Raw genomic sequence first — 26,415 nt, 5'->3', positions numbered from 1 at the left:
AACTCTTAACATATATAGCCACAGCTTTCTCCTTGATAGCGTAATTCTCAGTGCACCATTCTTGGAAAAATCCAGGTATTTGTATTACTTTGATCCATTAATTTGATTTCAATCCGTATTCAAGCCCAAAGTATTCAGTCTTTATTCTTATTTGGCACACATGAAGAGTTTTATAATTATTGAATCCAAATGATATTTTTATATCTTTGGAGAAAGTTTCCACCAGATGAAGTTACTATTTAGTGTGTTTTTCAGTGAGTGGAGCCATATACCTTGATGTTATCCATTTATATCAAGTGATTGAAATTCTATTTTGGTACAACTTCCTCTTTGACTTGAAGGCTTTGCTCAGTTCTATTCAGGAGTGATGATAGTGGGTTTAAGGCTATGCAGAACCACAGCAGGCTTAAACTATGTCCCCAAAAAAGGCCACATTTTATATTAATTGTTTTTTACTTTACTGTGTAGTGGCATGCTTTAAATAGACAACAGTTTTCCATGTGGACATCAGATATCCTAGTATTCTCACTAGGCTTGGATCTATTTTATATATTTGCAGTGCATGACTAAACATGAGTGTGAAACTGAATCAAAGGTTTTGTACTAATCAATAAAGGTAGCATAAATGTTACAGATTTTTTTGAGTGACTTGTTCAGTAATCACCAAATCCATAATGAATTCCTTTGGGTCTTTTTGAAATACCATTTTTATCTCCTTTACCAATATGTAGTTTTAATTTGTGTTTGTGGGTTATTGGGGTTTTTTTTTTTTGTTTTTTTTTTTGGTTGTTTTTTTTTTAGCAATACAGACTGTGAAAGCATTATATAAGAAGGATAAAAAGAATAAAATTACATATGATGCTCTAAGTTTTGCAAAACCTTTAACATATTATCTCATTTGATTTTTATATAACCCTGGGAAGTAGGTACTCTTATTACCTCCATTTTATAGACAAAAAAAACTGAGTCTGAGAAAGGTTAAATGACTTGTCTGTGGTCACACAGCTAATAAGTGTCTAAGGCAGGATTTTAACTCAGGCCTCCTAGACTCCCAAGTCCAGGGTTCTAGCAAATACATAATTGGCCTATATTTGAAAGAATCAATATTATTCTCATCTTTCATAATAAATACATAATGTCTTTGGTTAAGGAAAATGGAATTGAGCTTATATTAGAGAGGAAGCTAGTAAATTGCTTTCCTAATAATTCATGTACCACAGTGAAGCATTTACTTAGGCATGCCACTTGCCATTTTTATAAAGAAAGTAGAGTTTGTCACCTCACTTGATATAATCATTTTTTATTTCATTATAATGATGTTTCACTTTTGATCCAATTCACTTCTTCTAACCAAAAAGAGGGTTAGAACTGCACATCTTCCTTTCGGGTTTCTCCCTGGTTTCTGATTTTTTTTTTTACTTAGTTCTAAATCTTCTGTAGTAAAGTTTTTGATTGATGTTCAATTATTTATTTTGTTCTTTGCATTGTTTTGACTCATATCTCTAATCTTTTGACTTTATTTCCAATTGCTGATTAAATGACTCTACAATTTCTGATATGATTTTGTTTTTTTGATTCCATACCATGTGTTTCTTTTTTTGTTTACATTTGGGCAGTTTGATGTGCAAGTTTTCCATTGTGAGAACCAACTAGATATTTATGTAATCCTCTACTGCCTTTCTATAGAGCTTCAGTAGATCTAGTCATTTCTTGTATGGTCATGTTTGGTATTATCCACATTCCTTTATTTCTGTGGTTCTAAACATGAATGAATTAATGCATAAAAAAGTGTTAAATAAATGGTCACTATGCACCTGCCATAGATCTAAATGTTGAGGATATGGATAGAAAAAAGCAAGACATTCCCTTATTTCAAGGTGCTCATATTCTAAAGGAGACAACACATAAAAGAAAATTCAGCTACAGGGTGGATATAAAAGCTTGGAAGTCCCATGGGTGCTATTGTGAGGCAAATAACAAGACCCAGAGGATCACTAGGTTTATGTAAGTACACTATGTGATACTGTTGGGGGGAATCTGGAAAGTGTTAGAGCAAGGCAGATAATAAGACTAGAAGGACCTGAATATGTGGCTGCAGGTCAGGTAGAAAAACCTGCTGATCTTCTATCTTATTGGAAGGATGGGGATTCTCATTTCATCCAGACTATGAGCAGTCAAGCAGCCCAGGTAGATTCTGGATGTCCCAGACTGAGGGAAGGAGTGAGAAGGGAAGGGAATCCCTACTGGTGGAAGATCTTCTCACTACTTGACTATCCAGGATGAGTTCTGGGATGGCATGGTCTTGGGGGAAAGGGGAAGGGAAGGCTGGAAGAATGCCACGTTACCACAGTACCAGCTGCCACATAAACTGGTGTAATGCTTTTATACTTTGTGTCACATACTGTGAAAGAATGTGTTCATTCATCATGATTGTAGCAGATAAACCAGCTTTTAAAAGTTACTTTTTTTGTATAGTTGGTCTGCTAGTTGGATTCATGCTGTCAAACTCGAAAAGAGCTTTTTGGAATTCCAGTTTAAGTAGACCTATCTCCTTTTTTAAACGATTTGCAGTATTAGCAATGGTTTTTACATTTATTTCATTTTTATATATAATTTCAGGAGTTTGCTCTAAGTAACTTCAGGTTCTTCAACTTTTCCTTCAGATTTTAGTAGCTCCTTTATTTCATTTCATGACATCTAATCTAGGCTTAGAGATAAAATCCGTTTTGTTGTTTAATGATTGTGCTTCACTGGTCACTAATACATTGCTGTAGGGCTCAGAGTATCATATTCCTGCCAACCTGCCTAACCATAAATGAAAAAAGATTCACTTTTAATTTTTAAAAAGATATTCAAAGTATTCCTAGTAAGAAAATTAGAGTTCTTGATAATTTTTCATTCTGGTGGGAAATTAAGGGTTTAAATTAAAAATGGAAATAATAAAAAACAAAATCAGGGAGTCCAACTAGGTGGTCTTCTAACTAAGTTGTCTTATAGCTCTAAATCAGTGATCCAGCATGCCTTGCATGTAAGAAGGATATTTTTCTTATTCAACCTGGATGTCTGTCTATGTGAAGCCCATCTTCAGTTCAGAGCCTCTACCAATAAAACCACATGGTATGGTTGCCATTTTCTCTAGAAGTATCACAAATAGTAGCATGATCTCCTTCCATTCAAGCCAGATTCCACATCTTATTCCTAGGACTCTTCCTGTCTTCTTTGCTGTTGTCAACTTCTGTTTGCCTAGGTTAATCATATTGGCAAGATCGACAAGACATTCCATTCAGCATTTACCAACACAGTCTTAGTTGAAACTTGATCTCTATCCATGTAGCATTACATGGCATCCTAGATTTAGAGGTAGAATATTAGATTTTTAGACTTAAAAATCTCGAGTCTCAGTTTCCTCATCAATGAAATGAGTAAGTGGAACTAAATGATCTTTAAGGTAAAGCCTTTCTTTGTCTATGTGCTTAGGTCCCTTTTTCTACCTCAAATTGGAATAATGACTGCTGTACTACTTACCCTCTAAGGAGCTAGGTGGTACAGTGCATAGAGCTTCAACCTTGGAGTCAGGAGGACCTGAGTTCAAATCTGGCCTCAGACACTTGACACTTAACTAGCTGTGTGACCCTAGGCAAGTCACTTAATCCCAATTTCCTCACCCAAAAGCAAAAAAAAAAAAAAAAAAAGGAATGTGAGGATAATACCAGAAAACTATACAGCATTATAGAAATAGGTGCTCTTGTTATTACTATAGATGAAACAGGTAAAGCTGTGACAGAATTTAGCCATGTAGTAGGCCCATTAATAAATCAACAAAAATTTATTAGATGCCTACTAGGTACAAGTAATACCAGAATAAAAATTAAACAATCACAAACTTAAAAGAACTTATATTTTTATGTGGGAGACAAGAAGTATGTATAAGAGCATATCTGAGTTAAGTATTAGAGAATAAATGCAAGGTAGTTTAATTCAAGATGATGAGCTTACCAAAAAAGAGAAGAGAAGGCCTAGAACAGGTCCTCGGGGAACACCTACAATGAGGGGATATAATATGAATAATAGGCCAGCAAGGGAAACTGAAGATGTTCAGACAGGTAACAGAAGAACCAGAAGATAGTAATGGCACAAAAACCCAGAGAGGAAGAGAAAGTAGACAGGAAGCATCCTCTCCTCAACTGTGCGGTCAACAGTATCCAATGCAGTGGAGAGATCAAAAAAGATAAGGCCTGAGAAAAAACCATCATATTTGGCAGTTAAGAGAGCATTGGTAACTTTGGAAAGAGTCATTTCAATTGGGTGATGAGCTTGGAAACCAGATGGAAGAGGGTTGAAGAGTGAGTAAGAGGAGGGAAGTGGAGGCATTGAGTGTAGACAGTTTTTTCAAAGAGTTTAGCTGAGCAAGAGAGGAAAGATACAGGACAATAGTTTGTGGGGGTAGTAAAGTCTAGTGACTTTGGGGGAAGAAAATTGAGGTTTTTTTTTTAAGACTGGAGAAACTTAAGCATATTTGAGGGCAATATGAGAGGAACCAATAGATAGGGACCTGAAATCTCATTTCAGCATGGCTCTCCTAAGACAGAATAGTCTTTATGGAAGTATCTCAAGGTCTGCTACTTAATGCACAAGTGACCTTAATTCATTTAAGTTCTGTGGGCCTCCCTTGCTTCAACTGTTTAATGAAGGAGTCAGATCAGATGACCCAATAAGAATATAAGCTCCTTGAGGGCAGGAGCTGTTTTTTTTGCCTTTCTTTTGTATCCCCAGCATTTAGCACAATGTCTGACACATAGTAAGCACTTAATAAGTGCTTGTTGACTGACTTCAGTTTCTTCTAGCTCCAACATTCTATGTGCTAAGGTCTTAGCTATATGCTAAGACTTTCTACAATCCTATGAATTGTGTAGAATCTACCTCTTCAATGATACCTTTGATCTTTCAGAATATCACTAAGAAATTGTCAGTCACCCAGGGTTTTTGATCGAGGCTTTGACCAACTGACTTATACCTCCTTTTTCTTTACTGACAGGTTTCTTCATTGAAGAACAGGCTAAAGAAGGTCTCCACCACAACTGGGGATGGTGTTGCCAGAGCCTTTCTAAAGGCACAGGCTGCTTTTTTTGGAAGTTACAGGAATGCATTGAAGATTGAACCTGTAAGTAGCCTCTTGACATAGTCTATATTATCACATTCAGTCATGATTAAAAGACTCACTTGTGATAGGGGTCATGGGAAATTCCCAGAATCCCCCTGACCCTTTAATAAAGATAGAAATTAAGGATACTATTTTCTGAGCTAAGGAGTAAGAGCTTTCTGTCACATACTTTGGTTCTTTGATGGATGTATGATTTCTCTGGTGTTGGGACTCCTTCCTCTTGTTCAGACTGCAACTCTCCTGTAACCTTTTTCTTGATGTTTTTCTATAAATACTCCATCTTAGATACCTCCAATCCATTGGAGAACTTCCTCTCATTCTTTTAGTATCTTCTGGGATCAAGTAGAGCTCCACTATCTTTTTTTGCCCTTCTATGACCCACTCTTTTATTCCATGTTTCACTGCAAGTTGTCATTGGTCATCTGTCTATTTCCCTTTGCATCATTTGTAATGTTAATTCTTCCCAGACTGTGGTGTTCCAGTATTCATAGCCATATAGCATCAATGGGAGAATGTTATTGTTTAAGAGAAGGGCTTTTGTGGCATCAAGCCATTTGAGATCGTGGAAAGCACACTGCATTTTCCCAAATACAATTCAGACTGGCCTCTTTATCCTATTCAGTTCTGTGCCTGAGTTATTATCCATTCCCATTGCCTGTTTAAGATACATGTATAAAGTATAAATTGATTGTTTCTTAAATAATTTCAATTCCACCATGTTTATTTACTAAACTCCTTCCTTATTTGTGTAGCACATTATGTTAGGAACTAAAGAAGATACAAAGAGATAAAACTAGTACCAAACTACATACACTAAGCCAAATTCTCCCATTGAAGAAATTATAATCTAGTTTGGGGAAAAATATATAAATCAACTATTGCCCATCTTACTTCCTTAACTGATTTCTGAGAAAATATTATTTTGATTGAAACATTTTAGAAGACAATTAGTTCCACAAAAAGGAATTTTTAGAAATGAATTCAACTAACATCAGTTAAGCACTTATTATGTACAAAGCACTATGTTAAGTGCTAGAATTAAAAAGATAGAACATAGGCCCTACTCTCAATGTGTTTATATTTTAATAAGGGGAAAGGGCAAGAACACACATAACTATGATACAAAGGAGAGTAAGAGAATTGTAAAAGAATTCTGGTCCAAGTGTTCTGGGAAATTTGAGCACAGGTAGATCACTTTCATTGTGGGACTAGCAGGCTTTGTGAAAGATGTGGCAGCTAAGGTGGGCTTTAAAAGAAGTGAAATGTATCAATCAATGAAGTTCGGGGAAAGGGGCAATGATGAGGAAAGAAAAGTGCTGATTTCAAACATGCAGAGTAGTGAGATTAAAGACAAGATGAGAATAGGAATAGAGAGCAATCCAGCTTAGATTGATAGAAGATATGAGGAAAGTAGTATAGGATGACGCTAGAAATGTTATAATAATATTTTGGAGGGTCTTAAATTCCATGATCAAAAAGTTATCATTTTTTTGATAGACAACATAGGCATTTGATTTAACGACATTACGAGTAACGTCATTACAACAGGGTTTTGTTATAATGACATAACTGCAAAATCATTTTGGTGGGAGGAACCTGATACAAGCCTGTGCACAAATCACTGCAATGCAAGATAATATTTAAATCACCAGCAAAGGCTTCTTGGAGCACGTCATCGAGTCTAGGCCTTAAAAGATAGGCGGGATTTTAACACTGAGGAATGAGAAATGGAGGATTTCAAGTATAGGGGATGGTGTGAGTAAAGGTCTGAAGATGAGAAAAGACAGTGAACTGAGGAAACTCTTTTGTTAAGATGGGCAGGAGGCTAGTGCCTGTAAAGTTGAATAAAATGAGATAATGTTAGGAAGTTAAGTTGGAGTCATGTTGTGGGAGGCCTAGAAATCAGGACAGCAGTGATAAAAACTGACATGGTAGAGTGATAGATGCTGATCAGAGCTGGCCTAGGACACTTCTTATTGTCCCATAAATGGAACCATTTATGTGCATCTAAGTGAAAGAGAAACCATGGAGGCTGCATTGCTTGTTCCACCTGGTGGTTAGGATGTAGACAACTACCAGTCAAACAGATAATTCAGGAACCATTCTAGTGGCCCTTTTGTGTTATTAGGGATGAAGTGTTTACCCTGGTGCATATGGATTCACAACTAATGAGCAGGCCTGACCTTGCCTGGCAGAGGCTTAAGTCAGCCATTGGGGTTTATGAAGTATTTTCATAAAATCTCATCATCACAGCAACACAGCATTTAAAATCTTAGGGACGCCTATCGTGGGCAAATAAGAGATCCAGTAAACCAAGACTGAAAGACCCAAGGTTGCCCTCCGGTTTCCACTTTTATAGAGGAGTCAGGTTTCAATTTTATCTCCACCTATCATTGCTTTACTTCCTAGACATTTGCAATCATATCTCCAATCCAATGTCTTGGTAGTTTCTATCTGGGAATCATTTAGAGACAAGGGCACTATTGATGTTAGTTCTTTGATATATATTTAGTCCAGTGCCCTCCATTTATAAACAAGGAACCTAAAGGCCAAAGACTTCTCTTTTTATTTCAATGTGGCTTCAAGCTCAATAATTCTGTGTTCAAGTGTGCCTACCAATTCCACCATTTTGTGTTCTTATGTGGCATGTCCTAAAATCCATTCTTGCCTTGTATTTTATTAATCTGTGTTCTGAAATCTTTTCTTCTCTAACAGTCAATAAGTTCTATGAATTTACAAATGTAGACATTGTATGAATATGTATTGGCCAAAACAAACAATTGCCATCCTATCGAGAAACTTGTGTGTTTCTTCAGTCTGGTAGAGGGGAGGGCATTTCCAAATAATGAGTGTGCATTGTCTATTTATGGGTTACTCAGAGGAACATCAGGTGTGGAACCCAGGAAAATATAAGTAGAGCCAACTTCTTTCTTCTCCATACAAATGACAAATCTAAAACCCTCCTGGCAGCCCAATGTGGGGTAAAAAAAAAAAAACTCCTTTATCCATGTCAAGCGGTTGCCCAGACTTCCGTTCATTTATTTGGGCCTTTCTTGCTCTCTGACACGCCTCCTGCCTGTTGCCAGGCAACTCTTGGAGTAGCAGCGTGTGTGCAGCTCTGATGGGTGTAAGAGATTAACTAGTTAAGACTGAGGTATTTTTTAATGGCTAGAAGGGGCAGGAAGAGACAAATAATTTAATTGTTCATCTGCAAATCATGTCACCTTCAGTTTTAAAGACAGAGCTGCGGGTGAGAGGTCTAAACTTTTGGGAGTAGAGAGTAGGGAGGGAGGACAGTTTCTTGAATACTCCTAAAATTTCCCAAAATCTCCTCCTAGAGAGAATAAATGAGCTGAAAGAGACACTTTCTGGCTTTACCCTCTTTGTATTAATAATTATAGATCACATTTATATAACACTTTATCATTTATAAAGCACTTTTCATAACAACAACTTAGTGAGCTAGGCAATTGCAAATTTTAGGATCTCCGTTTTGCAGATTCAGAAACTAAAGGTTATAGAAGAGCAAATTATTTGTCCATATAACTTGTAAGTGAGCCTGGATTTCTGACTCTACTATACCGTGCTTCACTCATATACCATGATGCCTGTCGATATCATGAGCTCTCCTAAATAAAACTAACCCATCTTTTTGAAACAAATATCCCAGCATAAATGTCCTCAACTGTAATCATAAGCTCATTCAATCTTAAATTGTAAGGGAATAAATATAGGTGACAGAGCAGATAGAGCACTGGACTTTGAATCAGAAAGACCTGACTTCAAATTCTGCCTTCCACTCTTACTAGCTGTGGAACCTTAGGAAAGTCACTTAATAACTCTCATCCTCAGTTTACTCATCCATAAAATGAGGTAATAATAGCAGCCACCTAAAGTGGTTGTTGTGAGGATCGAGTGAGATAATATCTTTAAAGTATTTTGCAAACCTTAAAATGCCATATAAATTCAATGATGATGATGATGATGATGATGATGATGACAATGATGGATATGGAAGAGAACTCACACAGAAGGTTAGACCTGGAAAGGGCTTTCAAACAGAGATTATTGAACCATAGGATGTTGGCATTGAAATGAACTTAGAACATAAGATATTATAGCAAAAAGTATAAAGTGAGATGGTATCTTACGTGTCATCGAATCCAATCTGTATGTGAAGCATAAATATCTTCTGTATATCCTCCAGAAAAGGATATCCAGTTTCTGCCTGAACAGCTTCAGTAATGGGAAATCCACTTTACAATGCAGTATCCCACTCACTTCTGTCACTTGCTTCACAAAGCTTTGCAGTCTGACTTCCAACTCTATCACTCAAGTGAAATCCTCTTTTCAAGGTTAGAATGATTATGTAATCGCCAAATCTGATAACCTTTTCTCAATTGTCATCGTTGTTGACCACTGCAGTATTTGACACTCTTGAGCACCCTTTACTTATAGATACACTTTCCTGTGGGTTTTTATCTGTCCTCCCACACCTTTTCATCACTTCTCAGTGTCCTTTGTTGGTTCATCATCCATATTTCACCCCCTAATTGTAGGTATACAACATGGTCCTGTTCTGAGCCCTTTATATTCCTACTTTCTTAGTGCCTTCATCAGGTCTCATAAGTTTAATTATCATCTCTGTGAAGATGATTTCCAGATTTTTCCTATATAGCCCCAGCCTCTCTCCTGATCATTGGTCCTACATCACCAATAGCTTAATGGACATTTTTACTTCATTCACCCTTAGTTATCTCCAATTCAGCATGTTCAAAGCAAAACCCATTTTCATTCCCCAACACCCTACTCCCCTTCTAAATGTCCATGTTTTTGTTGAGGGCACCATGATTCTTCCAGTCATCTAGGCTCCCAACCTCAGGATCCTCCTTTCAATTTCTTTTTCTCCCTCGCTCTGCATGTCCAGTCAGCTGCCAAATATTGTCAGTTCAGCCTCCCCAACCTCTTTCTCATCTGCTTTTTTGTCATTACTGATGCAGTAATGCACCTTTTACCTGGATGATTTCAACAGCCATTTAATTGACCTTCCTGCTTCAACTCTCTCCCTTCTCTTGATCCTCATGTAGCCGCTTAATTGATATTCCTAAAGCTCAGGTCTGAGGATGTCACTTCCTTGCTCAATAAATTCCTCCCTAATACTTCTAGGATCATATACAGATTTCTCTATTTCCCATTTGCTCCTCACAATAACCATATAAGGTAAGTACTGTTATTATCCTCATTTTACAATTGAACAAATTGAGGCAGCAGAGGTTAAGTGACTTGCCCAAAATCACACAGCTAGTAAGAATCTGAAGCTAGATTTGAACTCAGGTCTTCCTGACTCCAAGCCAAGCACTCTAGTCACTGCACCACCTAGCTGCCTTCATAACCTAGCATCAACCGTACCCTTCTAGCTTTATTATATATTACTTCCATTTGAGCAGCCTTTGGTTCAGTCAAACTGACCATCTCTTCTTTCTGTACCTTGGCACAGGCTGTCCCTTTATGCTTTCAATGTCTTCTGTCCTCAACTCAGCCCCTTACAATCTCTAGTTTCCTTCAAACTCATGGAACCTTCCATACAAAGCCATTCCCCAGCCTTCTAGCTATTAGCACCTCTCCTGCAAATTACTTTATATGTATTTTATGTGTACATATATACATATACATGTATGACACATGTACATACACATATATACACTTGTACATGTTTGGATATGAACATGTTGTCTATCTTGATGGGCTGAGAGTGTAAGCCCCTGGAAGGCAAAGACAGCTTCGTTTCTGTCTGTGTATGCCCTGCCATACCACTGTGCTTCGTACATAGTAAGCACTTACTGATTTAATTGATTGATTTTAAAAAGGTCATCTAGCTTCTGCCTGGAAACTTTCAATAAGGAGAAATTCATTTCACAATACCACCTATCTTTGCTAAGCTGATCCATTGAGATTGCGGGAACAAGGGTAGTGCAGAAGAAATCCTTGCGCCTCATTGATCACCACTTGCTCTTTGTATCGTCTCCTCATTAAGACTGTAGCCCTGACATGGAACACAAATTAGGAGGAGGTGACCATTTTAGGGGAAAAGAGTCCTAAGGGTTTTCTGTCACTGAAATTTGGTGATGCTTATGTAGTTTTAAGGATATAAAACACAGCTTAAGAATACTTCTAAAGATTCGTGATTTCATTGTTATAGGTCCTAACAAAATGGGTTAAAATGCCTCCACACTATAGTAGATCTTTAATAATTTTCTGTGGCCAAAAAAAAAAATCATTTCCAGGTAACTACCAGTCTGGGTATGAGCTCCTCTGTATCTTAGCAGGGTGCAGGGGATAAACACATGGCCAGGCACGTTTTTAAAGATTGTCTAGCTTGGTATCACCTATTATATCCTGTAGTCTGTTTGGCATCACACCAGTCACCTGCATGTCACAAGGCAGTCCAGAGGTAAATTGTACTGGGAGGTTTTAAGAGGAGAGTGTCCAAATGAAAACCAGATATCTAAGTGAAAATAAAATAATAATTTTCTTACAATTAAATAAGCTGCCTTTAGAGATAATGAACTTCCTGTCATAGGTGAAAGTCAAGCTGCAGCTAAATAACAGCAAAGGTATTGCTGGATTCCACTGTCGTTAAAGTGCTTTGAGTAGCAGGTTGGACTAGATGACTTCCAATGTCCTTTCTAGCTCTGAATCTATAATTCTGTGTCAGAATAGAAACTATAACATGCTAGACGTTGATATAATTTTACTTAGTTAAATGATTTCAAAATAATCTTTGAAAATGGAATGTCCTATGATATAGTACTTTCACCTACTTTTCTGGGATCCAGGAACATAAATCAGCTTCTGTGATGCTTAAAGACTAAAATTGTGGGATTCTTCACACTTGAAAGACTGTCCCTAGTGTTTTGGCATGCGTAGCTTTCATGTATTATACATATAAATAAATTTATATTCAGTAGTTTGTTTTCTTCTCTAAAGTTAACTACTATCTGTAGTGATCCTTAGGAACTAACATGGGTTCATTAAGAACAAGTCAGACCAGACAAAACCCATTTCTATTCTTGAAAGAATACTAGATAAGTAGTTGAGGGAATACTGTAAATATAGTAGACCTGGATTTCAGCCAGTTATTTGACAAACACTCTCGTGATATAATTGTAGAGAAGATAGAAGTTGGCAGGTTTAGACAATTAGGAGAATTAAGAGCTAATTGAGCCACCAGATCCAAAGAATATTTAATCATAGCTCAGTGTCAGCCGAAAGAGTTGCAATGCTAGGACTTGTTCCTTGAGTCTGTCCTGTTCTAAATTGTTATCAGTGACTGGACTGAGAACATAGATAACAGACCCATCAAATCTGTGAATGATAACCTTGGAATAGATAGCTAATATGTTGGTTCACAGATTTGGGAGCAAAAACATCTCAACAGGCTAAGGTAATGAAACAAGTCTAAAAAGATAAAATTTCATAAATGTAAATTCTTACATTTGGGTGCAGAAAGTCACTTTTTTTGACTCAGAGGTTCTAGAGGAAATTCATGATCTCTGAATCCCCTAGTCTAAGAGTTCCCATTCTAAGAGTCTTTTAGGGCTTATTCAATTCAACATGCATTTATTAAGTACCTTCTATGTACAAGGCATTTTTTTCAGTGCTGAAGTCACAAAGACAAAAACAAAATAGTCTCTTCCTTTAAGGAGTTTACAATCAACAGAAATTCTTATAATAGGAAAACAACCTTTATAATTTCTTATAATTCATAATTTGGGAGGTTTAATTTCACAGTTAACAGTAACAATGATGACAATAATAACTGATGTTTATAAATCACTTTGTGTTTTCAAAATGCTTTGAAGGCTCATTAGAGCCTTACAACCATTCTGTGAGGTTGATAGGGAAAGTAGTGAGTGATCTAACCATTTTACACATTAGAGAACTAAGACTGAGGTGATGAAAAAATCTGCCCAAAGCCACACATTTTAATCAGTTGAAGAACTAGGCCTGAAATTCAGATGTCCTCACTCCAAATCCAGTGCTTTTTGGAGTGAACTTTGAGTCTTAGTAGGTGTGTGATCATGGGTAGGATACTTTATGACTTTAAATCTCTCTTTTCTCATCTGTAAAATTTGATTAATAATATTTGTACATAGGATTGTTGTCAAGAAAGCTCTTTGTAAGCCATAAAATGCTATTGAAATCTTATTATGCCATGTTGTAGGCTTGATATCTTTTTCTGCTTTCTACAAGAATGATTTCCATGAGGCCCACAACTCACTACAGCTTGAGGGTATTTCAACTAAAGAAAAAGAAAATTAAAAGAAAAAAACTCTTAAGCTGTTTCCTTTTAAAACCCAGTTTCTCTAATCTGCAGTGTTTCTTGACAAATGCAGGTTGAACTAGCACCATTTGTAAATATTGTTGCTGGGGGAAACTGTCAAAATTTATTACATTCTTTTCGAAACATTCATTTAATAGATAATTTTAATTGCCTAATATTTTGTTGTTTAAATATTTGATATTTATAGAGGTAATTGGATGAAAAAGTTAAGTACTTAGAAATATGTCACTCAGTATTCTTTCTCCTGGGGTGACACCTAGTGGTTAGCTCATTTTCTAGCATTGTTTTTACTCTGTCTTTTAGAAGATCATAGACTTAAAATGTTAGAAAGGGAGGGACATTAGAACATAGAATGTGAGAGCTTAAGAAAGCTTAGTGAATAGAATGTTAAAACAAAGAATCTAATATGTTAGAGGTGGAAGGGCCTTACACTATACAATGTTAGAACTGGAAAGCATCTTGTAAAATAGAATGTTAAAGCTAGAGGTGAAAAGTGACCTTTGAGGTCATCTAATCTAAGTCCCTCACTTTACAACTGAAATAACTGAGTGCCAGAAAAGCTAAGTGATTTTCTAAGGTTACATATTTATTGAGTTATAGATCTGATACTACTCAGTACCAGGTTCTCCAACTCCCAAATGCAGTATAATTTCCATTTCCATTTATACTACCAGACTTTTTAATTATAGTAACTTTCAGGAAAAGAAAAGTAGAATAATGTTGGAAAGTACACAGCAGGTCTGGCTCAGGGTCGTTTCTAGCCTTCATTGCCTGAACATTTGATTTCCTTGACTTTCCCCTTCTCAACCAACAGCTGACAACTGAGTCCTTTTCATTCAACATTTTTATCAGCATAAGAAAAGGTAACATTGATCTGAAGTACTAAAGCTTTTTTACTAGGTGTTCTGTGCAGATAGGAACAAGATTACTTGGATTTTTGTGCCCTGTGATTGACTGGGCCTCAAACATTTGACAAAATGGGGGAAAGCTATTGAATATTATTTGGTTATTATAAAAATTCAGAACTTTAAAATGTCAGTCCTGGAACTGAGATAATCAGAAAAGTCAGCAATTCAAGTGGCTGGCTGCCTGCTGATTGGGTCCTATGAACATCTTTGAAAGTGTTGAAATCTTATTAGCCAAAGCCTTATTATCTTATCAGAGAGCACATGGATTTCTAATTTGGTCATTCAGAGGTAGAATATGATTCTAATGGTAGCCTAATATCCTCTCTTGCATTTCTTTTAGTCTCTTCCTACAGTAACAGTATGATATAGTGGGAAAATGCTGGATTTGTAATTCTGAGGCCTAGATTTACATCCAAGCTGGTACCCTTAATAGCTATGGGTGACATTAGATAATTTAATTCCCCCAGAGAGCGTGTGGTATGAGGAATAGAAAGAGTGATGGATTTATACTGCTGGATATATAGGCCCCAGGTTCAAATCCTGAGTCTATTTTGACACTTATTGGCAATGTGAACCTGGGAAAGTCATTTAACTTCCCTGGTCCTCATCTTCCTCATCTATAAAATGAGAAGGTTGGACTAAGTGACCCCTAAGGTTCTCTTACACTTCTGAATCTGTGTTCCTGTGTTCCTTATCCAAACTTCTGTTTCCCTATCTATAAAATATAAAGGTTGGACTTAATGATCTCTAAAGTCCTTTTTTAATTCTAAAAACAATAATCATAAATTAATAAATATATCTTCAGTACTTTAATAATGCCTGATTTCATCAGTGTACTCTCTTCACTGATACGTATTACAGCCCCTCTATATTTTAAATAGAATATGTTCTTTGTAAATTGCTAGGTAAGATCTCACCTTTATCTTTTCACATTCTGCTTTGTATTTTATTTATCTATCTGCCTCTCATATCTCCCTTCTCATCAGACTTAAGTTTCTTGAACATTTCTCATCTTTTTATACAAGGCACAGTGCCTTGTACATAGTAGGTGCCTAAGTAATGTTTATTGAGTTGAAGATGTGTAATGAAGAACTGTCTATGTATTTATTGTAAGGCATAATAAAAAGATCACAGAACTTTGAGTTAGAAGACCTGAATTCGAATCCTGTCTCTGACATTTACTAGTTCTGTGACACTAAGCAAGTTAATTCATTTCTCCTGCCTCAATTTCCTCTTCTGAAAAATGATAGTATAATGCCTGCACTATTTACTTCTCTGGGCTAATGTGAAGAAACACTGACATATGATGGTAGTAAAGCCAATTTTATTCGTTAAGCATTATAGAAATAACCATTAGGGAAAAAATTATGTCTCTAAATGCGTTCATCAACAAAGGAGAGAAAGAACAGATCAAGGAATTGATCTGCATGTGATTTAAAAAAAAATTAGATAAACTCCACTTAACAAAGTAAGCATTTAGAAAATCAAGATGATATTAACAAAAGTTAAAGAAAGCCAAAGAACCATTAAAATGGTAAGTAAAACTAGGGACTATTAAAAAAAACTAATAAAGTAATTAAATAGCTAGCCTTATTTTTTTTAAAAGAGAAAGGAAAACTAAATTGTATCGAAAATGAAAAAGGAGAATTTGCAACAATTGAAGATGAAATCAAGAAAACTATCAGAAACTATTTTGCATGTGCCAACAAAACTGATTACTTAGATATAATGGATCTTTATGAAAACAGTAAATACCTAGATTAACAGAAAAACAAATAGACAATTTAAATAACCTGATATCCGAAAAAGAAATTGAATAAGCAATAAGTGAACCCCCCCCCCCCAAAAAAACCCAACCCACAGTCAGGTGAATTCACAAGTGAATTCTATCAAACATTTTAAGAACAATTAATTCCAATATTACATGTTTGTAAATATCAGAGAAGGAACCAACAAACATGGAGAAAATGAAGATCAGAGAGTGTAGACTGATAACTAAGTGGGAAAATTGTTGGAGGAGATGGCAGGGGATGGGATCAGTGTCATAAACAGAGGGGTTGAATAGGTGAGGCAAAAGACTGGAGCAAAAATGGACAAAAGGGAGCATATCAAGGTATTTTGAGATTGGACCTCATAGTTATTGGCCTCTATTTTCTCAGTAAAGTATGAAGTGAAATCCTTGAGTAAGAAGGATGGTGGCATGGGATGGCATGAGAGGCTTGAAGAAAGAACGAGTCAGAGGATCATAAAATTAGAGCTGGAAGGGAATTCAGAAGTCATCTAGACCAATCTTTTTATTTTATAGATAAGGAAACTGAGGTCTGGGAAGGCTGCAAAGGTTACAAGGTCACAAAGATACTAGATGTCAGATGGGATTTGAATCTGTGTTGTCTGACTCCAAAGCCAAGTGATTTGGAACAGCCACTGAAAAAAGTGCCATAGAAGCAATATTCTTAGCTATTTCTGCACACATCGTAGCACCTTTGCTAAACAACAAGTTAAGTAAGGACAAAGACGGTGGTTATTTTTTTTTGTATATTCTTTTCCCCTCCCTGAGTGTGCAGCATGGTACTCTCTACACTACAAGTACCTAATAAATTTGTTGAATAGAATGACTGAAAAACTAAATGTCAAAGGTGATTTACAAAGAAACTTCTTTGAGTTTAGGCTTAGTATTCCAGTTATATTAAGCACACAACTTTCTGGGGGCACTTAACACATTATTATAATTACCATTGCTTTTTGATGTATAGAATGACATAAATATCTCATCACTATCATACAGTTTAAAAATTAATTTAATATAATCAATATATAATCAACAGTCTATTGAAAAGAGACATAGTATACAAAATAAAACTAAATAAATGCATTATGTAAAACCTCAGAATTGGGAAGGACCTTAAATTTCATGTATTCCAACCTTTAGTTTTCCAACTTTAGGAAGTAAGAATCTTTAAATCCTTCTTCCGTTTCAATACCACCAGGGATGGAGAGTTCACTGATCTCAGAGGTGGATTGTTCCATAGTTAGAAAGCTCTGATTATCAGAAAGTTCTCCCTTAAATCAAGCTGATATCTGCCTCCTTTTAACTTATACCCACTGGTCCTAGGTCTGCCCTGTGGGGCCAAGTGGAACAATCCCAATCCCTTTCCTACATGACAGTCCTTCACATACTTCAAGGCAGGTAATATATTCCCTTTAAGCCTCCTATACCTTGTCAGCACTCTCAAATGTGGTTATGTAAAGATACAGATACAGTACACTATCCTCTGGCCAAACTAAGTTTTCTAGAGGAGCACTTCAGTTCCACTAGGGAGAAAAGTGAGAAAGATATGTCACTATACTCAAACACTGTTTTCAAAGAGTCAAAAGCTGCCTTCAGCATCTCTGCAACATAAGTGAAATTCAGAAAGACACATGCTTTGGAGTTTTTTGTATCTGATGCCTTATGATTTCTTTATGCTACACAGTGTGCCTGTCTTAGGGGCTGTATAGTGTGATAGGGAAAATGGGAGAGACCTCTAACTGGCAGGTGAGTTGCCAGCAATGGGTGGGGTACTGGTTGATTTACATACAAACCAAGTCAGCTCACTTATGTGAATATGTATGTCAGGGGGTCATCTATGTTAAATTTCTAGAGAGAAGAATTTCACCTATGCTTTAGTGTTTCTGGTACCTTCCTTAAAAGTTCTAGGAAGTCACTGAATCACTGAATATTAGATCTGGAATGGGTAGCTTAGATCATAGAATGGAAGAACATAATACGCAGAATGTTAGGTGTAGATGGCCTCTTAGAATCATGTTAGCATATTGGACATAAAACGTTAGAGCTAGAAGGGAAAATATAACAAAAAACATGAATGATATTAATTATTTTTAAACACATTTATATAGCATTTTGTAGGTTATAAAATGTCAGAGGTAGAAGAGAAGTTAAAGACAAAACAACTCAACCTCCTTATTCTACAGATGCTGTACATTTTCACTGAACTGATGTTAGCTGCTCACTTTCAAAGAAGAGGCACGAATATGAAAATCAGCAATAAATTTCCTCAGGATAACCTCAACATTTCCAGTTTTATTTACAGATGGGAGCAAGAGAAGTGAGAGAAATTGTGCCTAAGCAGGGAAAATGGCAGAAAAAGGTTACAACAAATAACTTATTAATGCCAATGAATTGTGACTGTGGGAAATAATGTCTGAAGGGACACCCACAAGATCAAATTTTTAACCAAAATTTGTAAGCCAAAAATAAGTCTCCAGCTGAGCACTTTCATAAAACAATAATATATCTCCATTGAGTGAATTTGACTTCAGTTGGGTAGGATGTAGATCCTGATTAACTAAAAGAGAAAGTGTTTCAACGAGGTCAGACATCAGCTTCACTTACTGTGAAGACAGAGTTTCTATCTTTACATGAATACAATGTAATTGTCTTCCTGAGTATAACAATAATAACCATGAACATTTCAGCGATATGAAGAAATCTGGATTACGTATGAGGATTTATTTTATAATTCTGAAACGTTGCTGAAATTATTGTTTCCAGTGACATTTTTTGTGTTCTCTAGATAGACATATCACCAGTAAAAAGTGACAGTTATTCGTTTACCTATGCTAATTTCCTCAATTTCTTTTCTTGTCTTATTGCTATAGCTAGCACTTCTAGTACTATGTTAAATAACAGTAATAATAATGCACATCCTTGCTTTACCCTTTATCTTATTGGGAAGGCCTTTAGGCTTTCTCCATTACATATAATATTGGCTTTGGTATGAGATAGATACTACTGACCATAATTAAGGAAAGGTCCATTTATTTACATGCTTTCTAGTGTTTGTTTTAAAAACAGAAACAGATTTTGGATTTTGTCAAAAGCTTTTCCAGCATTTGATATAATCATGTACTTCTATTATTTTTGTTTTTAACATGGTCTATTATGTTTACAATTTTCCTTATTTTGAACCAAATCCAACCTGGTCATAGTGTATAATCTTTTTATTACATTATTGTAACCTCTCTGATAATATTTTATTTTTTTTGGATGAGTCTTAATAGGGATACTGGTCTATAGTTTTCTTTGTTTCTCTCTGGTTTAGGTAACAAGACTCTATTTGTATTATAGAAAGAGTTTGAAAGAACTTTGTCTTTCCCAGTTTTAGTTTATGTAAATTACTGGAGGTCTCCCCATCCTAAAAGGACTTTCACTTGATTCTACCAGTATCTCATGTTAACTTCCTGAATCCCTTTTGTAACCAAAACTTCTTTGTAGCCAAACTTCTAGGAAAAAGTTACCTATACTTATTGCTTCCACATTCCTTTTACTCATCCTTTGTAGTTTGGCTTCTGGCTTGGTCACTCAACTGAAATCTCTTAATTGGCAAATCCAGTAATTTTTTCTTAGTCTTTATCATTCTAAATCTTTCTGTTGACTGTCCCCCCCATCCTGGATAGACTCTGCTGATTCATCAGCCATGTACTTCCCTGAACTATGTTCCCAAGGGTGGAGTGTCCCCCTTGGCTCAGTGCTGGACCCTCTTCTCTTCAGTCTTTGCACCATACTAGAGGGAGGGAGGTAGCACAGTAGATAGGGTGCTGGATCTGGAGTCAAGAAGACCTGAGTTCAAATCCTACCTCAGACACTTACCAGCTGTGTGACTGTGGACAAGTCACTTGTATTCTGTCTGCCTCAGTTTCCTCAACTATAAAATGAGAATTACACCTATTTCCCAGGATTGTTTTCAGCATCAAATGAGATAATATTAGCATAGTCCCTAGAAAATAATAGGCAATTGATAAATGGTTGTTTCCTTCTGTTCTCTAGGTGATCTCAGCAACTCCCATGGATTCAATTATCCTCTCCATGGAGATAATTCCCAATCTGTATATCTAGCCCTTGTCTTTTTCTTAAACCCTATTCCAGCTTTCCTTTGGACATTTCCAGATGTATAGTGCTTTACGTATCTCAAATTAAACATATTAAAAGAATTCATTATATTCTTTTCCCCTCCCCCCACCAGAAACCATCCTCCTTCTTCTCAACTTCCTTATTTCTATCAAGGATACCACCTTCTCTTCAGGTACCAAGATTTTATAATCTCAGAGTCATCCTCAATGTTTTACTCTCCTTTATGCTTTATATCTGACTGAATTTAGTTGATTTTACCTCTGTAACAACTCTCACATCTGTCCCATTCTCTTCCCTCATTCATACATCACTTATTCCATATTGGTCTTCCTGCCTCCAATAGCTCATCTCTTTTGTCCAACTTACACAGAGTTGCCAAAATAATCTTCCTAAATCACATGTTTGACCATGTCAATCCTCTGCTTAAAAAGGTCCAGTGACTATTTGTCACCTCTATATAAAAAACAAACTCCTTTGTTTGGTATTTACAGCCCTTCACAGTCTGAGTTCAGCCTACTGCCCCAAGCTTATTGCTTACTACTTTCCTTCATCCTCTACATTCTAGCCAAAATGCCCTGCTCCCTTTTTCCCACACAAAACCTTCCATCTCTTGTCTTTGTGTCTTTGCCCAGATACGTGGAGTACACATCTTACCTTTGCTTCTTAGATGCCCCAGCTTCCTTCAAGGCCCTTCCTGATACCTGTTCAAGTATCTTAAGGGCTGTCCTGTGGAAGTATGATTAGACATGTTCCTCTTGGACCTACAAGACAGGTCTGGTAACAATTAGTGTTGGTTCAAAAGAAACAGATGTTGGCTTAGCATAAAGAAAAATTTCTTAATAGAGCTATCCAGGAGTAGAACGGTGTGCACTGGGAGATATTGGGGTCCATTTTACTAAAGGTCTTTTAGCAGATGCTGGATGACCTGTGTTTTGGTTATGTTGTAAAGATTCTCGTTCAACAGCAGGTTTAACTATTTGGCCTCTAAGATCCCTTCCCCCCACTGAGATCCTGTAATTTAGAGAGATATTATGGCATAGTGGAAAGTGTTGGAGTCAGAAGAACCAAATGTAAATTCTGACTCACTTATTAGCTATATAACATTGGGCAAATCATATCATGTTTCTGAGCCTCAGTTTCCTTGTTGATAAAAAAGAGAAAGAAAAAAAGAAAGAAGGAAGGAAAAAAAGAAGAAAAAAAACAGAGAGAAGGGATACTAACATATTACCAACCTCATGAGGTTATTGTGAAAGGAAAATGCTTTGTAAACTTTAAGCAGTTATATAAATATGATCTGTTGTCCTTTTCATCATCAGTACTCCAGTATCCTCTGCTGCCTCATCATCTAGATTATGACTCTAGACTGTACTTCCCAAGGCTCTGTCCTAGTCCTGCTGTTCTCTTTCTCTCTGACCTCAACAGCTTTCATAACTTGAACTATTATCTCTAATGATTCCCTATGTATATACATATTTATGTATATGTATATGTGTATAAATGTGTGTACACACACACACATACACACACACACACACACACACACACACACACACACCCGTATGTAGCCCAAGTCTACCTGCTCAACTTCAGTCCTTCATCACCAATTGCTATTGAACATTTTAAATTGAATGTCTTGGTGATATCTCAAATTCAACATGCCCAAAACAAAACTCATTTTCTTTTCCCCCAAAACGTGCCCCTCTTTCACTCTTACCTATTGCTGTCAAAGACACCATAATTCTTTCAGTCTCCCAAATTTGTAACCTTTGTAACCTTGTTGGATTAGACAACTCACATGTCTAATCAGTTGCCAAATCGTGTCATATCTATCTCTGCAGCATTTCTTGCATCTGACCCCTTCTCTCTACTCACACAACCAACACAGTAATCCAGTCTTTCAACATCTCTCATCTCAATTATTACACCAGTCTCATAGTTGGTCTTTCTGCCTCATGTCTCTTTCCACTTTAGTCTGTCCTCTACCTTGCTGCCAAAATGATTTTCCTTAAGCACAGATCTAACCATGTCACCCCTCCCTCAGTAAACTTTAGTGGCTCCCAATTGCCCCTAAGATAAACAGAGCTTATGTTTTATCTTAAGGGCAATGGGGAGCCACTGAAGTTTATCCCTATAAATTATGATGATTAACCTCAACTAGCTCAACTTAGTCCTGCTTCTGATTCCCTCATCTTTTCTGGCTTTACCCAGCCTCCACTCAGATTGTTTCCCCTCCTCTGAAACCACCTGAAACTTTCTAGATAGCCCTCTTTTCTTCAACACTTCCCATTTCCTCTACCTCTGCAGCTTGTCTGGGAACAACGAACCATGCAGCAGAGGCTAGGGAAGGGTTGTTCTCCTGCCAGGGTTCGTTATTACTGGGATGGGGAGAATATGAAAGGATGAGAGTATACTACCCTTTGGGGAATGAGTCCAATAAGAGTATCCGTGGATGGGAGGAGTTCCACTAATGAAGAGACATAGTTAGAAGGTTAAAAGTCTCCAAAGGAATAAGCAGAACTTGATGATGTTATGTCCCAGGACTTCTGAAAGCCTGACCCTCAGGCTGTAGATGGAAATGTGGTACGATCCAGCTGCTTTGCCTGACTCCTTCAGAGAGCCATTTCCCTCTTCATCATGTGGAATATTAAATTGCTAAGAGTTCAGATGTGGTAAAATACTGACAAATTTGTCATTTCAGATCTCTTTTTTTCCCCTCCTTTTAGCTTCATCTATAAAAGCTCTTGGGAAGATATGGCTTAGTTGCATGTTAAACCAAAATGTTAGGTAGGCTCTGAAGTGGCCTGGCTTGAGATGATAGAATTATAAATTTAGAGCTGAAAGGGACTATCTGGTCCAAATCTATCATTTTGCAGATGTGGAAACTGAGGCCCAGAAAAGTTAAGTTTGTTAAATGACTTGCCTATATCACTCAAATGGTTTCTTTGTTGGGATTTGAACTCAAGTGCTCTGATTCCCAAATCGTTGCTTTTTCCACTACATCTTGCTTACCTAGAAACTGATGAGGCTATGCATAGAAGGTAAAAAGGGCATGCAACTGTCTATTATTGGCAGCAATCCCTGTCATATGAAGGAGCATCAAGACATTCTCCTGACAGTGGTAATGAATGGAGTAGGTGTAGTTGGAAAATGGCCTTTGGTTGGTTGCTTGTAACAGTATATTGCAAGCAGAGTGGTGACTATACAGAGGAACTAAATAGAAGCAGAAAGGCTAATTCATATAAGTGACTGTGAGTCAATGAATATTTTAGTGGTTTTGTGAATAATTGTATGTGAGAATAAACATGCTTTATGTGAGGCTCCCTGATCAATTTGACCATGATTTTTGGCCTTTGGGCACAGATCTCTGGATCTGTCACCTCAGATGAACTTCCACTTAGGGATCAATCATGGAAGTGATTGAGAAGTAGTACAAACACTCCAGGCTTTGTCCAGTTAGTAGTGTTGAGATGCATGAGATCTTAATACTCATTGTCACAGAGCAATTCTAACATTTGTGGATTGAGATAAGGAAACTACTAGATGTAGATATTTGATTGTACAGTTCTAAACCACCAATAAGGGGTAAAAAGAGTGATTGGACACCAGTGCACCATTGGTGGTACTATGAATTGATTCAACCATTCTGGAAAACAATTTGGAACTATAACCAAAAAGGCATTCAACTCTTTGACCCCATATTACCATTATACAACTACTATAAACTGTTTACATTGTAATATGGGGAGACAATATATATGTACCTTCTAAATCTTATCATCAGGGGTCATAGAGTCTAGTTACAGAAAAGTGGTTCTCTTATATTTTTATCATCTTAAAAGAAGAATGCAGGAGGAATACACTAGTGGAGGGGAAAGGAAGAGGAAGGATGGAGAAATTATCTCACATAATTAGAGTGTTCAAGTAAAGATCATACAAACAAAGAGGAAGAGGTGAGGGGACCGTCTGGCACTTGAAACTTACTGTGTCTAAACTGGTCAAAAGATGGAAAAACCCACAAATGTACACACACATACACATGCAAAGTTGTGTTATTAAAACATTTCAATCAACAGGGAAATGGGGAAAGGAGAGAAGGAAGGGGAAATTAGTGGGAGTGTGTATTAAGAGATGAATTAGTTCTAAGCAAAGCAAACCCTAAGGATATACAAAAATATTCATAGCTTTTTTTTTTTTGCAGTGGTAAAGAATTGGGGGTTGCCCATCTGTTGGGAAATGGCTAAACAATTCATCGTTTGTATTTGTGATGGAATACTATTGTTCTGTAAGAAATGATGAAAGACCTAGATTCAGAGAAACCTGGGAAGACTTGTAGGAATTGATGCAGAGTGAAGTGAGCAGAACCAGGAGAATAGTTCATACAATAACAATACTCTAAGACAAACAACTTTGAAAGACTTAGGAACTCTTATCAGCATAATGATTAACCACATTTCCAGAAGGCTAATGATGAAATGTACTATTCACTTCCTGGTAGAGGTGAAGAACTCAGAGTGCAGAATGAGAGGTTTTTTTTATATAACTGATACAGAAATTGACTACCATTTTTGTAACAGAAGTTATTGTTTTTCTTTCTTAACAAACGAGGAAGGAAGAAGACAAATTTTTGCTATTAAAAAAAAGCCAACAGAGCACATGATGTAAGTTTAATTGTTTGCTTCATGCAATAAATAACTGATAAGAATTTAGTTCTAAGGGGGCTATGTGCAGTGCATTCCTAATGGCAAAGGTTGCTTCTCTCACATAAAGTAAATTAGTTTGTTGGAAATCTCAAATCTCTGAACAGACTTACCTTGGAGATATTGCAGGTTCGGTTCCAGATCACTGCAATAAAGTGAACATCGCAATAAAGTGAGTCACACCAGTTTTTTGTTTCCCAGTGCATATAAAAGTTATGTTTACGTTATACTGTAGTCTATTAAGTGTGCAATGGTATTATGTCTAAAAAAATGTACAATACTTTATTGCTAAAAAATGCTAACCATCATCTGAGCCTTCTGTGAGCCGTAATCTTTTTCCTAGTGAAGGGTCTTGCCTCAGTGTCGATAGCTGCTGACTGATCAGGGTTGTGGTTGCTGAAGGTTGGGGTGGCTGTGGCAATTTCTTAATATAAGACAACAATAAAGTTTGCTTCATCGATTGACTATTCCTTTCACTTGAACACTTAGATGCCATTGTAGAGTTATTAATTGGCCTAATTTCAATATTGTCGTGTCTCAGGATAATCCAAGGAGAGGAAGAGAGGGGAATGGCTAGTCAGTAGAGCAATCAGATCATACAACATTTACCGATAAAGTTCATTGTCTTATGCTGGCATGGTACATGACACCTCAGAACAATTACAATAGTACCAACAAAGATCACTGATCACAGATCACTGTAACAGATATAATGTAATAAAAATGTTTGAAATATTGTGAGAATTACCAAAATGTGACACAGAGATACAGCATGAGCACATGCTGTTGGAAAAATAACACCAATAGACTTGCTTAACGAAGGGTTGCCACAAACCTTCAATTTATTAAAAAAAAAAAAACCTTGATGTAGATACAGCAAAACAAAGCAAAGTGCAATAAAACGAGTCATGCCTATATATATTTGGAGCAGCTTGCAGCTTTGATTTTGAAATGAAAACTAGGTCCCAAGGTCAATGTTCTGAATTAATTTACTTCGAAGTATTTAAATGTATGGGACATATGCCTGTGATATCCAGGGCTCAAGAATTATGATCGGTGTGTCACTACCATTTGTGCACACTTTTAGATTAGAAGTCTGAATTCCTAAGTGGTTAGGGACTTAAAGTAATCTTGTTGTTAGCTTTGGAAACTTCAATTAAGGGGCAAGATGTCTATTTGTACATTTGACACCAGTGCGTTAGGGTGGCTTATAGGTGGGGTTGAAAGGAAATGGTAGAAGAGAGACAGATGGCATGTAAGTGGCCTGGAAAGCACATAAATCAAGGTGACTAGTTGAGAACCATATGGCAAACCCTATTCATGGTAGCTCAGAGAAAACAATAATAACTTCCTGATAAATAAGTCTTGTACTTCACTAGAGTAGAGAGAGAGAT

At 36.7% G+C, this 26,415-nt stretch overlaps 1 protein-coding gene across 4 annotated transcripts in view; it reads left to right on the top strand.

Annotated features, from left to right (window-relative positions):
• Positions 1–26,415, top strand: part of LOC114047022 (DENN domain-containing protein 1A-like) — a 702,955-nt gene that overhangs the window by 497,694 nt on the left and 178,846 nt on the right. For all 4 annotated transcript variants that reach the window (XM_027867675.1, XM_027867672.1, XM_027867674.1 and 1 more), the window contains one exon: positions 5,036–5,161. In XM_027867675.1, the coding sequence (XP_027723476.1) occupies positions 5,036–5,161 (126 nt within the window). The remainder of the gene's footprint in view (positions 1–5,035; positions 5,162–26,415) is intronic.

Source organism: Vombatus ursinus, unplaced genomic scaffold (genome assembly GCF_900497805.2).
Source record: "Vombatus ursinus unplaced genomic scaffold, bare-nosed wombat genome assembly UNPS02014786.1, whole genome shotgun sequence".
NCBI classification, from domain to species: Eukaryota; Metazoa; Chordata; class Mammalia; order Diprotodontia; family Vombatidae; genus Vombatus; species Vombatus ursinus.
Note: the sequence above shows the minus strand (reverse complement) of the source record. Positions and strands in the feature narration are given on the sequence as shown.